The sequence below is a fragment of the Triticum aestivum genome, chromosome 5D (genome assembly GCF_018294505.1).
Source record: "Triticum aestivum cultivar Chinese Spring chromosome 5D, IWGSC CS RefSeq v2.1, whole genome shotgun sequence".
Taxonomy (NCBI): domain Eukaryota; kingdom Viridiplantae; phylum Streptophyta; class Magnoliopsida; order Poales; family Poaceae; genus Triticum; species Triticum aestivum.
This window is the reverse complement of record NC_057808.1, coordinates 444,640,536-444,657,139: the sequence shown is the minus strand read 5'-3', so window position 1 is coordinate 444,657,139 and position 16,604 is coordinate 444,640,536. Positions and strand designations below refer to the sequence as shown.

The 16,604-nt window shown below is 45.0% G+C and overlaps 1 protein-coding gene across 1 annotated transcript; it reads right to left on the bottom strand.

The window, feature by feature from the left end:
- Positions 1 to 14,867: 14,867 nt before the first annotated feature.
- LOC123125414 (uncharacterized) lies at positions 14,868 to 16,034 on the bottom strand. The gene is made up of 2 exons (XM_044545911.1): positions 15,674 to 16,034; positions 14,868 to 15,517 (listed from the first exon to the last, which is right to left on the bottom strand). The coding sequence occupies exons 1-2, from the start codon at positions 15,941 to 15,943 to the stop codon at positions 15,152 to 15,154; spliced, it is 636 nt and encodes a 211-aa protein (XP_044401846.1). The 5' UTR covers positions 15,944 to 16,034; the 3' UTR covers positions 14,868 to 15,151.
- Between the last annotated feature and the right edge of the window lie 570 nt (positions 16,035 to 16,604).

Below are 16,604 nucleotides of genomic sequence, written 5' to 3'. Positions count from 1 at the left end.
GAAATGTTTGAGACGTATCGGCATCCCCATGCTTAATCCGGACTCATCCTCGAGTAGGTCGATGATAACACAAATAAATTTTTTATTGCAAATGCTACCTAAACATGAACGTGATTATCACATGCAGTCTCATAATAAATTTAACTTTCTGAAAAGCGGTGCAAAACAATTTTCTATAGTTGATAATTAACAAATAATCCCTCCGATCTGTAATAAGTGTCGCGGGTTTGAACTACTGTTGAACTAACCTTAGTTCAAAACTGTGCCACTTATTTTGGATAGGAGAAAGTAATAAAGAAGTAGAAAAATAAACTTACTCTATCTTACTATAAATCAATGCATAGAGCAAACGTGCACCTTGCCAAAAGTAAAGAAACAATGTCAAAATTATTACTCAAATCCGGCTCTTGTATTCCTGAACTTTTCACAGGGTCTTATCATAAACCAACCCAAGGTCGACCAAGCTAAACAACTGGACGAACAATATACTTTATCCAAGCACCCTCCTTGTACAACACTCATGCAGAAGTTCTCAAACCTTATCACTTATGGAAAAAGAGAATAGTGATGTGGTTTTGTGAGAAGACAAAGATAAATATAGTCTTGCACCAACACGGCTGGATCATTAAGCAGTGTTAAGGCCTTATAATCAATGTTAATGCAAGGAGGAGTAGTCGGCATGCAATAGATGGATTAGAGTTGGATGTCTGGTAGCTTTCCTATGGACTAGTGGGGGTGTGTATTCAACTTCCTTCAACGAAGACAAAGAGCATTTGAGGTAGCTCATCCTTGGAATATACAAGTCAATTTCTTCAATGTAAAAGTCTACCTACTATATGAAACATGAAGTACATGAAACTCTCTATTACAATGCAATAATGCTACTTTGAAGCACTTTATGGTACCTACAAAAACTAGGTGCTAGTAGTAGTGCTGCCCCTTCCCTCATCCTCTCTTTCTCCTTTTATTATTCTCTTTTTTATTTTCCTTTTTCTTATTTTTTTGTGAACCATCCATGGTGCATGATCTAGCATGGCATATATGAATGTGAATGACGATGGTTGTGCCACATAAATATCATGGCAACTTTATATGGTTATGGAAAACAAAATGACAGTGAAGGATCAAATCCCTACTCATGTAATGTGAATGATGGATGTTGCATAGCAATATCTCGGAAGGGCCATGAAAATGCCAAGATGTGTAGGTATGGTGGGATTTTAAGGCAGATATATGCGCTTATATCTATGGGAACAAGAGAAAGTCCTGCCACGGGATTTGGTTGTATCAACGAAGTTTGCACAAGTCTCGAGGTGAGAGCTAGAAATGCATGATACCAAAGAGGTTATCTATATAGATGAACGAAGTGCATAAAGCTTTGGCATATATAGTCCACATAAACTCCTTACTCTAAGGGTATACGTTGGTAGGAAATAAGCATCACACATCCTGACCTAAACCGAAATCGATGGCTTACTCTAACATCTCAATCCTACTCAAGTTAAATTTTTGTTCCCAACATTTTGGTTCATTAAGTGAAAGAATGACTCAATTCTTGTCAACTCTAATACATCAACTCACTTCTATACTCCAGTTCATTTTTGCTATGTTCCTTCATTACCCTTTAACTACCTCAAAACGACTGCAAAGAATCAATCCCCTGGTTTTTAACTTCTAGATATTGTACATGGAAATTTTTATTATTATACCACCTACATATACTTATTATTTAAATGATAATATGTTAATGTCATGCCAATAATATGTAAATTTATTCACAAGTCAACAACATTTCCAACCATTCAACAATTATAAGTGAAGATCAAAGAGTTTATAGTGTTTCTATCTCACCAATACTCTAACAGATATAAGTGAAGCACAAAGAGTAATAATTTCAACCATACTCTAAAAAGTATTAAGTGAAGTCATTCTATAGATATTTGAACCAACAAGAATCATTCCCTAACCAGTATGGTTTACTTTTATTGAAAATAATATTTACACCCCAACCATTTATGCATAATTTGAACAAATAAAAACATAGGCCCAACCGAGACAAAACCAATATTTGTTGAGGAAGATGAGGGGGATGCCGGGGCATCCCCAAACTTGGAGCTTGACACTTCTTTCGATAACTTTTTGGGGGTGCTCAAGCTTTAACGATTGCATCTCTCCAACTTTCTCTCATATTGTCTCCCCGGGACTAAAATCTTCACTCAAACAAAACTTAACATATTCGTGTGTTGATCAGTCCAAAAGGAATTATGAACATAGGACTTCTATTAATGTGGTACTGAGCTTTTGGCGACTGATGGTGTTTTCACCATCCCTACTATTTTGTTTTAGTTTAGCACCTTTATTGCATAGCTGTTTTCATGTTGGAAGTTCTTTAAGAATCGATGTTTTGAGAATGTATTATATTTATTTTATCAAATTTGATCTTCATCAAATTAAGGTGATAATTTAATTATGTCGCATGCCCATATTCTCCTTTGGTTTCTTACAAGACAATACTCATGTCTTAGAAAGATAGTGAACATTTCTACTATTAAAAGTGTGCTTCATCTCGCAAAAGATAGTACATTTTGCATGATTTGTACTGTACATTGTGGAATGAATTATACTAAGTACCACGTAATCGACTGCCAGATACATATTTGAGATTATATCCTTGTAGTTCTATTTTTGTTTTCTGCTGGAAAATAAATATAGTTAGGGTAACAGATATTAGGGAAAACCGGGCCTTGCACATTCACAATTACTAGTAATTTGAAATGTGCATCGGTACATGTTGCTCGTTCGACTGGGAAGCGAGCATGTTCGCTGCAACTGACCGAGGCGTGGACCAATGATGTACCTCCCTTCCTAGTTAGTAGCCTCATGGCGGACCGTGCCAGGTGTGCTTTTTGTTAGAGTAGTCATTATGGTATACGACTTCTAGTCCAAGTCAGTTTTGTACCCCTACCCCAAGTCGGTTTATACCCTCTTATATACTCTTGTATGCCGCACCAAATCATCAATAAGCAACAGTTTTATTCAGCTTTCATGGTATCAGATACCGGTCCCAGGGTTTAGGGTATGGCTCCGCTAACGCCACCGCCACCGCCGCCGCCCGGCTACTTCGAGCGCCGGGCCGCACTCATCGCCAAGGCTGCCAACGTCGCGGCCGCTTCTCTCTCGGCCCTCATCATAGCTCCACAAAACTACCCTGCACCCATCCTCGCCGCACCAATATCTCTTGCTGACACAATCTCCGACGTCAGCCCCTACATCCCCATAGTTCTTGATCTCGCCGCCCACAACTACTACCATTGGAGACATCTCTTCGATCTCCACCTCGGCCGCTGCAACCTGCGCTCGCATGTCACCGCCAACTGTCTTCCCCGCCCCGACGATCCGCAATGGTTGAAACACGATCTCGCGATCGTCCAGTGGTTCTACACCCGCATCACCACCGAAATCTTCAACATGCTCGATCACGACGGCGCCACCGCTGCCAACATCTGGCACTCCCTCCGTCAGCTCTTCCAAAGCAACACCGACGCTCGGAAAAACACTCTCCACACCGAGCTTCGCAATATGGTGCAAGGAGACGCCCCGGTGAACCTGTTCTGCCAGCGCGTTAAGACCATTGGTGATGAGCTCCGCGAACTCGGCGATACAGTTAGCGACTCACAGCTAATCAATATCGTCGTCGTCGGCCTCAGCGAAGACTTTGACAAGCAAGCCTCGTTCATACCGATGATACGGCCCCCTCCTACCTTCGCTGAAGTTCGTTCCTTGCTACAACTCGCGGCGGAAACACAAGCTCGCAAGGACTCTCGCCCCAAGGTCTTTCATGCTGCGGCTCATCCTCCTCTGCCGTCTACACCAGCGCCGCCTTCCAGGCCGGCTCCTGCCGCCGGGCCGTCCGCATCGTCATCTGTTCAACCGCCCCCAGACTGGCGTCCTAGTCCGAACTACCGCGGCAAAAACCCTATCTACAGGCCGCCGTCGACTCGTTCGGTTCCGCCTACGACATCACCAGCACCGAGTCCTGCACCACCCACCAGTGCTCCATCTGCGGTTGCATGGCGGCCTCCTCATGATCCTCGGACGGGGCTTGTTTAAGCATGGCCCATGCCCTGGTCCGCTCCGTCCACCCTCGGTGCTCCGCCGGCATACTCAGGTGCCTGGCAACCCGGCCTTCGGCCGCCTACTGGTGCTCCCGGGGTTCTCAACCCCCGACAGCCGGCCAATGCCTATCACGCCGCCCCGACGTATGCTCCTTATGGTCATTACAGCACCGACGGCGGCGCCTACTACACACCTCAGCCGGCCGTGCTCCCGACGCCACCCCCACCACAGCCGGCCAATGCCTACTACACTCCCCAGCCGGCCCTACTGCCTTCACCATCGTATCCGCCGGCACTGCTTCCGACGCCACCCTCACTTGCGACGCCGAGCTGGGATCAAGCTGCCTTTCTCCAGGCCATGAATAACTTTGCTGCACAAGGAAACTCAGGTACGGATTGGATCTTTGATTCAGGGGCCTCTAGTCCTATGTCTGCATCTAGTAATTGGTTATCTTCTTGCACTAAATCTCCTTTCCCTTCCATTATCCTTGGAGATGGATCATCTATTCCTATATATTGTGTTGGTCAGGCTCAACTTCCCTCTTCCACCAAACCTCTTTTACTTCGCGATGTTCTAGTTGCACCCGCCCTCATTAAAAATCTTATCTCTGTTCGCCAATTTAATTGCGACAATCTAGTTTCGGCTGAATTTGACCCTTTTGGTTTATCTGTGAAGGATTACCTGACCAAGGCCGAGATCGCTCGCTTCAATAGCTCCGGTGATCTTTATTCTCTTAATGGGGTTCCTGCCGCCACCCCTCCAACATCCATGCTGGCCTCCGTCGATCTCTGGCATCGTCGCTTGGGCCATCCCAACCCCGCCGTCCTAACTTCTATGCTTAGTGAATTTACCATACCATGTAATAGGGACTCTCATAATTCTGTGTTTTGCGAGTCTTGTCAATTAGGCAAACATGTGCGTCTTCCCTTTAGTTCCTCTAGTTCTGGTAGCACTTATCCCTTTGAATTAATACATTGTGATTTATGGACCTCTCCCATTGCAAGTGTTTCGGGTTTTAAATACTACCTTGTTATCCTAGATGATTTCACCCACTTTGTCTGGACTTTTCCTCTACGCAACAAATCCGAGGTCCATTCTCTTTTCCTTAATTTTCAACGCTATGTGTCTGTTCACTTCTTCCTCCCAATTCGCTTTATCCAATGTGACAATGGTCGTGAGTTTGATAACATTAAAAATCGTACTTTCTTCTTACAACATGGCATCCTGCTTAGGTTCTCATGTCCCTACACCTCTCCTCAAAATGGTAAAGCAGAACGCTCTCTTCGCACCCTCAGTGATATAGTTCGCACTCTCCTCATTCAATCATCTATGCCTCCCAAGTTTTGGGCTGACGCCCTACACATGGCCACCTTCCTTCTAAATATTCGACCTTCCAAAACTAAACCCAACACTACTCCCTATTATTCCCTCTTTCTTTTGTTGGGAATCGTAGCATAATTTAAAATTTTCCTACGCTCACCAAGATGCATCTATGGAGTGTACTAGCAACGAGGGGAAGGGAGTGCATCTACATACCCTTGTAGATCGCGAGCGGAAGCGTTCCAATGAACGTGGATGACGGAGTCGTACTCGCCGTGATCCAAATCACCGATGACCGAGTGCCGAACGGACGGCACCTCCGCGTTCAACACACGTACGGTGCAGCGACGTCTCCTCCTTCTTGATCCAGCAAGGGGGAAGGAGAGGTTGATGGAGATCCAACAGCACGACGGCGTGGTGGTGGATGTAGCGGGTCTCCTGCAGGGCTTCGCCGAGCTTCTGCGAGAGAGAGAGAGAGGTGTTTCAGGGGAGGAGGGAGGCGCCCAAGGCTGTGTGTTGCTGCCCTCCCTCCCCCCCTTTATATAGGCCCCCTGGGGGGGCGCCGGCCCTGGAGATGAGATCCAAGGGGGGGGGGCGGCGGCCAAGTGGGGGGGAAGGGGTGCCTTGCCCCCCAAGGCAAGGGGGAACTCCCCCCTTTAGGGTTCCCAACCCTAGGCGCATGGGGGCAGGCCCAAGGGGGGCGCCCCAGCCCACTAAGGGCTGGTTCCCTTCCACTTTCAGCCCACGGGGCCCTCCGGGATAGGTGGCCCCACCCGGTGGACCCCCGGGACCCTTCCGGTGGTCCCGGTACAATACCGGTAACCCCCGAAACTTTCCCGGTGGCCGAAACTGGACTTCCTATATATAATTCTTCACCTCCGGACCATTCCGGAACCTCTCGTGACGTCCGGGATCTCATCCGGGACTCCGAACAACTTTCGGGTTTCCGCATACATATATCTCTACAACCCTAGCGTCACCGGACCTTAAGTGTGTAGACCCTACGGGTTCGGGAGACATGCAGACATGACCGAGACGCCTCTCCGGTCAATAACCAACAGCGGGATCTGGATACCCATGTTGGCTCCCACATGCTCCACGATGATCTCATCGGATGAACCACAGTGTCGAGGATTCAATCAATCCGTATGCAATTCCTTTGTCAATCGGTATGTTACTTGCCCGAGATTCGATCGTCGGTATCCCAATACCTTGTTCAATCTCGTTACCGGCAAGTCTCTTTACTCGTACCGCAATGCATGATCCCGTGACTAACGCCTTAGTCGCATTGAGCTCATTATGATGATGCATTATCGAGTGGGCCCAGAGATACCTCTCCGTCACACGGAGTGACAAATCCCAGTCTCGATCCGTGCCAACCCAACAGACACTTTCGGAGATACCCGTAGTGCACCTTTATAGTCACCCAGTTACGTTGTGACGTTTGGCACACCCAAAGCACTCCTACGGTATCCGGGAGTTGCACGATCTCATGGTACTTGACATTGGAAAAGCTCTAGCAAACGAAACTACACGATCTTTTATGCTATGCTTAGGATTGGGTCTTGTCCATCACATCATTCTCCTAATGATGTGATCCCGTTATCAATGACATCCAATGTCCATAGTCAGGAAACCATGACTATCTGTTGATCAACGAGCTAGTCAACTAGAGGCTTACTAGGGACACGTTGTGGTCTATGTATTCACACATGTATTACGATTTCCGGACAATACAATTATAGCATGAATAATAGACAATTACCATGAACAAAGAAATATAATAATAACCATTTATTATTGCCTCTAGGGCATATTTCCAACATCTTTCCCACCCCGACTACTCTGCGGTTCGTGTTTTCGGCTGTCTCTGTTTTCCCAATGCCTACGCCACTTCTGCAAATAAATTGTCACCACGCTCTATCCCATGTGCTTTTCTCGGCTTCTCTGACGAGCACAAAGGCTATCGCTGTCTCGACCTTCACACCGGACACGTTCATGTCTCTCGTCATGTCACGTTTGCTGAGCACATTTTTCCTTTCTCACAACGCACTACTACACCATCCAACACCCCTAGCTCCGCAAACACCCCCTCTCCCCGTCCTTTCCAACTATATACTCCCCTACCTGCCGAACACAACTTATCACCACCACCATTAACACCCACCATAGCCAATCCCAACCATACACTCACCCCACCCGAGACGTCCCCAACACCCCCGACCCCTGCTCCCTCCCCAACACCCCCGGCCCCTACTCCCACTCCACCACCCAGCCCTGCTCCCACTCCACTACCCAGCCCTACTCCTTCGTCCGACTCTTCCGCTGCGCCGGACTCACCAGTACCCACCTTACCCCCTCGTGCTATTCCTACAGCAGCCCCGATTAATGATCATCGCATGCGTACTAGGGCCAAATCAGGATTTCATCAACCCCAAGACCGCCTAAACCTTCATACCTCCGTATCTCTCACTTCTCTTCCAACGAATTACAAAACTTCTCTACTTGATCCCAATTGGGCCGCTGCCATGCAAGAAGAATATAATGCTTTACTTCAAAACAACACCTGGCAACTTGTTCCTCGTCCTCCCAATACAAATATTGTTTCTGGCAAATGGATTTTTCGCCAAAAGTTCCACTCCGATGGGAGCCTCTCACGATATAAAGCCAGGTGGGTTTGTCGTGGCTTTTCTCAGCAACAAGGAATTGATTACGAAGAAACCTTCTCTCCTGTTGTTAAACCTAGCACCATTCGCACCGTTCTTAGTGTTGTTGTCTCCTCTTCATGGCCCATTCACCAACTTGATGTTAAAAATGCTTTCCTCCATGGTTCCCTTCAAGAAACTGTCTACTGCCAGCAACCTCTGGGTTTTGAAAATCCATCCTTTCCAACTCATGTATGTCTTCTTCAGAAATCTCTCTACGGTCTTAAACAGGCCCCACGAGCTTGGTTTCAACGCTTCTCCTCCTTCATTCAAACAATAGGCTTCACTCCATCTCTCTCGGACACCTCTCTTTTTGTGTATCATCAAACTTCTGACACTGCCTATTTACTTCTCTATGTAGATGATATCATTCTTACCGCCTCCTCTCAAAAGTTCTTAGATCATATTGTCTCTCTTCTTAGATCTGAATTTTCTATGACTGACCTAGGACTCCTTCATCATTTCTTAGGCATTGCTGTTGTTCGAGATTCCTCCAGCCTTTTTCTTTCCCAACGCCAGTATATTCTTGATCTTCTTAATCGTGCTGGTATGCTTGACTGTCAATCATCTCGCACTCCTGTCGATACTAGTTTTAAACTTTCGGCTACCGGTGAACCCTTTTCCGATCCTACTCTCTATCGTAGCCTAACAGGTGCTCTCCAATATATCACCATTACTCGTCCTGAAATCTCTTTTGCTGTTCAACAAGCATGTCTCTATATGCATGATCCCCGGTTTCCTCACTATAATCATGTTAAACGCATTCTTCGGTATTTAAAAGGAACTCTCAATCATGGTCTCCACCTCAATAATTCTTCTCCAAACTCGCTTACCGCATACTCTGATACAGACTGGGCTGGTTGTCCTGACACTCGAAGGTCCACTTCCGGTTTTTGTGTTTTTCTTGGTAACAATTTGATTTCTTGGTCTTCGAAAAGACAGGTTACAGTCTCACGTTCGTCGGCTGAGGCTGAGTATCGCGCTGTGGCACATGCCGTTGCAGATACAATCTGGATTCGGCAGTTACTCTCCGAGCTACACAGGCCTATTGTCTACTGTGACAACATATCAGCAGTCTACATGACCAGCAATCCAGTTCAACACCGACGCACAAAGCATATTGAGATTGATATTCATTTTGTTCGTGAAAAGGTTGCTCTTGGTCAGGTTTGGGTGCTTCATGTTCCCTCTACGGCTCAGTTTGCTGACATTTTCACCAAGGCACTGCCTACTAAGCCGTTTCAAGATATCTGTTTCAGTCTCAATGTCGTCGAGCCTGCCGTTGATACTGCGGGGGGATGTTAGAGTAGTCATTATGGTATACGACTTCTAGTCCAAGTCAGTTTTGTACCCCTACCCCAAGTCGGTTTGTACCCTCTTATATACTCTTGTATGCCGCATCAAATCATCAATAAGCAACAGTTCTATTCAGCTTTCACTTTTGTTGAATAAAGAACCCCATATTCCAACGCAAAAAAAAAAGAGAAGTAGGAGGATTATTTCAAGATTAATCAAAGATTAGAAGTCCTAGGTGGAAAATAAAATGAGCAACGGACTAAATTTGGGTGTTGCTTTTGCAGAATTCCTCAACGTAATTAAACTCATGTACCGGTGTGTGTTTGTAGAACGCCACGACCCTAATAAGTAGTAACACGGTTTCCTGCAATGTATGCACGTTCTCTAGCTAAGTATTATTTTCCCCTAAAAAAAGCTAAGTATTATTTCATTTTCTTGTGTTGAACCCTCCCTAGTTCCCTACCACATCTTCTAACTCTATCTGAAAAAGTCCTAAAAAAAACTCTATCTGAAAAAAGGAAGATTGGAACATATAAAACCGGTTCTTGAAAAAAGGGAACGACATATATAGAGCCCTTATTACGTAGGGCGTACGAATGTCTTCCGCAGAAATTAGATTGCTCGGAGAGTTTTATGTGCTTACGAATTGTTTGAGTACATTCTGTCTATGGGTGTGACTATATAACATCTAGATGTGAGATATTATATCACATCTAAATCTCTTTTTTTAAGCTTTTTGTTTGTTTGTTTGTTTGTTTAGGATTGCTATTTCACATCTAGATGCAATATACTATCTCACATCTAAATGTCCAACCATTGGATAGAAGTTTTCAGATTCGTGCTATTATCCCTAGACTGACGTGTTCTTGTTTCACGTGACCTGACCTTGTTGACCCAGCTGGCTTGTTTTTTTATCTTTTTGTGTTGTTGTGAGCCACGAGCTCTGTTTTTTTAGCAAATCCTCGGGCTTTGTGTGTCTTTTGGTTTTCCTTTTTTTGTATATTGGGCCGTGGGCCGAGTTTTCCTTTTTTTTGTATATTGGGCCATGGGCCGATTGACTTCTATCCAAAGACACACAAAGCCCGAGGATTTGCTAAAAAAACAGAGCTCGGCTCACAACAACACAAAAAGATAAAAAAACAAGCCAGCTGGGTCAACAAGGTCAGGTCATGTGAAACAAGAACACGTCAGTCTGGGATAATAGCATGAATCTGAAAACTTCTATTCAATGGTTAGACATTTAGATGTGAGATAGTATATTGCATCTAGATGTGAAATAGCAATCCTATCTATATATATGAACCACACATGTTAACGTGTACGTATCCATGTTTCCAGTTTCCTTTACCGCCGCCGTTCCAAAACCCCAATCGCAAGTGACGTACGGCTCACGCCTAGGGCACCGGGCACTGCCGGAGTAGCGACGGCAGACGGCGGCAGCACTAGCCGCGCAGGGCGACGTCGGCAGGCTGTGTGCGCCGTTAGTGCGATCTATCGATCGGTAACCGGCTGAAGCGACCGGGAGTCGATCGACTTCCTTTCCACGCTGCTTCATCTCTTCAGGTCCTTTGCTCTCTTTGCCTTTTCTCTTGTCTAATTTTGGATTGGGTGTTTGGGGCATATGTATTCTCCTTCCGTTTCATAATATATGAAGTCTGTTGATTTTTTCAAAAGGGTGAATATTTCTATGTCTGATCAAATTTACCGTAAAAAATATGTCAATATCTACAACACTGAATAAAATCGAGACGCGTGCTTTATGTGTAAGTGGCAGTGCAGATACGTGAGGTCCGGAGACATGAGTTTTGCGGTCGGTTTGAGAGGGTCGGTCAGGTGTTGTGAGTTTGTGATTGAACCTTTGGGTTGATCACTTAACTTTGTCTTACCAGTCTCGTTGAACAGATGAAATTGGGGGTGGGAGTTCCTTCATTAAAAATCGATATATTTTTATTGTAGACGCTGATTTCTCTCTCTATAAACTCAAAGTTAGTGATTTTAACTTTTGAAAAGATGAATATACCTTATCTTCTATACCTTATCTAGCCCCAAACTTTTGTCTCTCAATATGTAAGCATGTCACCTCATCATGCAACAAATGCTCACTTCACCAACTATGCATAGTAAAAGGCCCACCTAAATATGCAAGCATGCATGAGAAATTTCATTCTATTATGCTACTTATATTTATTAAATATTTTGCAACTATACAATAATCAAACACAATAAAACTTACATGTTTTTCATTTTTAGTTCTATCATTACTCCAAATATTCATATTCCATACAATCAAATATTATTGAAATATATTGCAAATATTCTCACAACAACTGTAGAGTATCATCTGCTCCCTCTGTAAACAAATGTAAGACATTTGGAAGTAGTAGTTTTAGAACGGTGAAGTGTATAGGAATCGATTCATCACTACTAGGAAAAGGGTTATAGTTAATATGGACATTAATGGCACACCATGTATGTGGTGCGCCACTGCTATATAGCAGTGACGCACCAGATACATGTGCGCCATTAATGACAGATTACTAATGGCGCACCTGGTGTGTGGTGCGCCATTCCTAGTTTTGAAAAAAAAAATTGTTAGCAATGGCGTATTAATGGCGCACCTGTACAAGCGTCATTACTATGTGTATGACTTGGTCAAACCTTGGTCAAAGTCAGTAATGACGCATCTACACAAAGTGTGCCATTACTAACTTTGACCAAGTCATATACATAGTAATGGCGCACTATGTACAGGTGCGCCATTACTATAACCAAATGCACCCCCCTCCCCGTGGACCGCCTTTTCAGTTTTTTTTAAGAAAATGATGGAAATGTCAAAAAAATAAAAGAAAATAAGTTTCCCACGTGAAATGTGGTCCAGTTGTTGGGAAAATTTACAAATATAAAATTTGACTTTATTTGCAAAATCTCTCTGGAATTTAGTAAAATGGGCATAACTTTTGCATACGAACTCAGATTAAAAAGTTTTTTATATGAAAAATCATCTACTCGAAAAGTTACATCCGAATTCAACAGGGGGACACCGTTGAAGATTTTCAGAATTTGCAAACACCTAACAGAATAAAAGATATGGGGCTTTTAAAATCTAGAGGGGGGGAAATGAAAAAAAAAATTCAAACTTAATAGTGGCGCACCATTTGCTAGGTGCGGCACTAGTAACAGAAAAAAATTGGTTTCAAATTTTCTTTTGAAAAAAATGTTCAAAATATGATACGTAATATGACCGGGAAGTTTGAAATATTTTTTCAAAATTTCATCACACTCATGAATATGAACAAAGTTCTACACATCAACAACGTTTAATAGGATTCATATGATAGATATATCAACAAGTGCCTGTTAAGTGAGCTGGTGTTGGGGTTGGATAGAATTGCGAAGTTAATAAGCGTGCTTGGGCTGGAGTAGTGTGAGGATGGGTGACCTTTCAGTAAGTTTGATCACGGAGTGCGATTTGACTTGAGATTAAGCGTATTGACCCGAGATTAAGAAAAAAATGAAAAAAAATTGAATTTTTTTTTTGAAAATATATTTTCTGAAAAAAGAATTGAAAAAAATTGGTGCGCCATTACTGACCCGAGATTAAGAAAAAACCGAAAAAAAATTGATTTTTTTTTGAAAATATATTTTCTGAAAAAAAAATTAAAAAAAAGTGGTGCGTCATTACTAAGTCCGATAGTAATGGCGCACTATGTGGTGCGCCACTATTATCTGGTATATGCGTCATTAGTACTTGTTACTAGTGGCGTGATGATAGTGGCGCACCTATAGTGCGCCATTAATGGCCAAAATAGATGCGCCACTAACAGGCCTTTTCCTAGTAGTGCATATGCGCATGGCGTGTTAATGAGTGGTATTAAAGATAAAGTATCTCTAGTTACCCCACTCTCAAATCCTAACTCCACCACTGCCTGCAGATCCTGGGCTCGTCATGCCGTTTGCCGGCGTATCTGTCATCTCTGATGGTAAGCTGCAATCTGCATCGGTCGTCGTCTGCAGCGCGGCCAGCGGCTACCATCTGTTCATTGTGGATGGCTACTTACGTAGCAAGGAGAAAACACCCAACGGGAAGAGCATCAAGTCTAGGCCTTTTAGGGTGGGAGGCTACTGGTGGGTCATCCTGTACTCGCTCAACGGCGAGCGCTCCCAAGACGAGGGCCACACTTCCATTACCCTTGCTCTCGATCAGGATGTTTCGCGCCATGTCAAGGTGCAGTTCGAGTTCAGTTTCATCGACCAGATCGTCAAGCAGGACTCGGCACGCATTCACTTAACCGAGGTCATCTCTGTTTCGACTGGCACCTCGTGTGGCCACCATAGGTGGATGAAGAGCAGGGACTTTGAGGCGTCGAGACATCTCAGGGATGACAGTTTCATCATCCGGTGCGACGTGTTTGTTGCGACTGCCGTCGGTAGCATTGCTCCCACCTCGACCACTGAGGTGCCCAAGCCGGACGTACTCCGGCAATTTGGAGATCTTCTTCAAACCAAGTTGGGTGCGGACGTGACGTTCGAGGTCGGTGGCGAGATGTTCGCCGCGCATCGGTGTGTGCTTGCAACTCGGTCCTCGGTCTTCAGGGCGCAGCTCTTTGGCTCCATGATGGAGGGTACTACTAGTGTCATACACATAGAAGGTATGGCACCAAGTGTGTTCAGGGCCTTGCTAACTTTCATCTACAATGACTCGCTGCCCAAGAGGGAGGTTGACAACATGGAGGAGGATGAAAATGAAGGAGACACGGACGAGGACGAGGACGAGTCGGAAGAAGAATATGATGAAGATGACGAACAAGTAACGTGGCTGCAGCACTTGCTTGTAGCGGCGGATAGGTACGATCTCCCAAAACTCAAGTTGATGTGCGAAGACGAGTTGTGTGAGCACCTAGACGTGAGCTCGGTGGCGACTATTCTTGATCTAGCCGAGCAGTACCATTGTTCTCGCCTGAAGGAGGAGTGCGTGCGGTTTGCGCGACTCCTGTCTCCCGCAAAGTTACAAATCTTATTGTCAACCAAAGGCTGGAAGCATATAGCTAAAACCTATCCGGATGTTGTGAACGAGCTCATAGTAAAGCTTGCTTCCAAATTCTACTGATCTACACGTCTTGCTAGCTACTTTGCTACACAAATGTTAGACCTTGTGCTAGGGAAACATCTGGTGTTCATCACATTGAATGAATGGTCTTTAGACTCAATTTTAAGTGCATGGCTCCATTGATCTGCATTCGTTCAAAGTGCTAGTTCCCTTAGCAAGTACTCATGTTTTTATTCTCAACAGAATGATCGTATTTAGGGTTTTGAACCATGTGCTGATGTGACGGTGAAAACAGTATTGAAATTACTTTTTCATGGTATTGTTTGAATCTTTGCACGTATTTTATACTAGATAACTGCTTGTTAGTATATATAGTACAAAAATTGCAAGCGAATATCGGAATATGTATTGTATTGTATGGAGATTGCAGCAACTTTTTCTGACAATGCTTTGAAACATTATGAACAAGATGTCAACTAAGAAACTATACGCAGTTGACAGACATGACATGCATGGTGGATTAATAGGATTTCGGTCGAGATCCATCTAACTATGCAGTATTTGTGGGAGGCTCGTAGCCGTAGTCTCCGGCAGCAAACTTGTCCTCCGGATAGAACCAGGCAACAATTTGCTTCTCATCCCACCATCTCCCGCCCATCTCGATCTTTCAAAGATTCGAGCTGTCAAGACACGAGTACTCCAAAAAGACCCTCCCGACTCCAGCGACCACCGGATCGACATTGCTGGGGCCGGGCCGCGGGACAACCACATTCACCAGGTTGCTAAACACGCATGCTTCTTCGTCGACATCCTCCAAAAAGCGCCCGTAAAACTCGTCGTCCTCAAGGAGGTGGTGCGACGAGAGCATCTCGGTCAGGCATACCACCTTCGTTGCTCCGTCTTCGTGAGGTAGATGGTGCTGCCCCTGCACGGTCTGAGTAGGAGGATAATATTCGTGTACATAAGCACGTTCATCGCCTGGAGGGAGTTGCTTGGGAATGACCACGGGCCGAGGAAAGCCTGGAGCGCCCCACTGCAAGAAGCCAGGCAGAATCAAGTAAGTATGGCTGAAACAAACACACAATTCATCAATTAATTATGTTAACAGAAATCGAGGCAAACACCAGAGTATGGATGTATGCTTTGTTGGGGTTGAGAAAAGAAAAGAAATTAGGAAGGAGGTGCTAACATGGTAGTGGCTGGGCGGCAGGGACGGGTAGCTCAAGTTGGTCATGCGATCAAGGCTGCGGCGTCTCGGGATCCTGTGGGTGGCCGTGCTATCAAGGCGGCGGCGACTCGCGATTCTGTCCTCGACGTCAGCAACAAGTTGGCTCAGATCTGAAGAACCTTGGCTGTTAATGAACACGCGCCGCACAGTCCCCCGCTGCTGCAAGCCATGTAAAACCAAGTCGTCGTCGGTCGGCGGCGCCGGCGGGGAGGGCTTTCCGTAGTTGGCCATGCGATCTTGGACGCGGGGGGAGGCGATTCTGTCGGCCCGCGATCGACGCGGCGGCAACGCAATTCCGTCGGCCAGCCCTGGTCGGTTCCTGTTCTTGGGCCGGCCGGGTTGTTCGTATATAGAGGCCCGATGGTCGGTAAGGTCTGCGGAACGTGACCGGTTTCGGTTTCGATTCGATACTATTTCCCAGAATTGTTTTCAATGTAAATCCTTGTGTTGAATTTTTTTTGGAAGGCCTTGTGTTGTACACTAGTTCAAAACTACGACACTTATTTAAGATCAAAGAAAGTATTATTTTCCATAACTACTGGTTTTTTAGGAACGGGAAAGGTCATCATGACTAGTTTTTTTTTACAAAAATGATCTAGATTTATTATCCAAGTTCACCGAAAGTACAAAGCACCTCAAACATAATAAAATTAAATCGAGATTTCGAGACCACCGGACAACCACTACCGCCGCTAGAACAAGCCGTTGACGTGCCGATATCTTCGTTCCACTACCGAAGCCGGCTTGACCTTGTCGATGACACTTGAAAAATCTTCATGCACGTGCCCCTAAGAACTATCGCCCTGGAGCTGCAGTCGTCGTTGAACCCTCGACTAGTTTTTGACTATGTTTGATAGCTGTTGAATAACCTAGTCAAACCTAAACCCCCCCC

Excerpts from the sequence above, each read along its gene's own strand:
- LOC123125414 (XM_044545911.1), bottom strand. The coding sequence starts at position 15,943 with ATGGCCAACTACGGAAAGCCCTCCCCGCCGGCGCCGCCGACCGACGAC. Across the intron at positions 15,518-15,673 it reads TGCCGCCCAGCCACTACCAT|TGGGGCGCTCCAGGCTTTCC; the intron begins GTTAGCACCTCC and ends GGCTTCTTGCAG.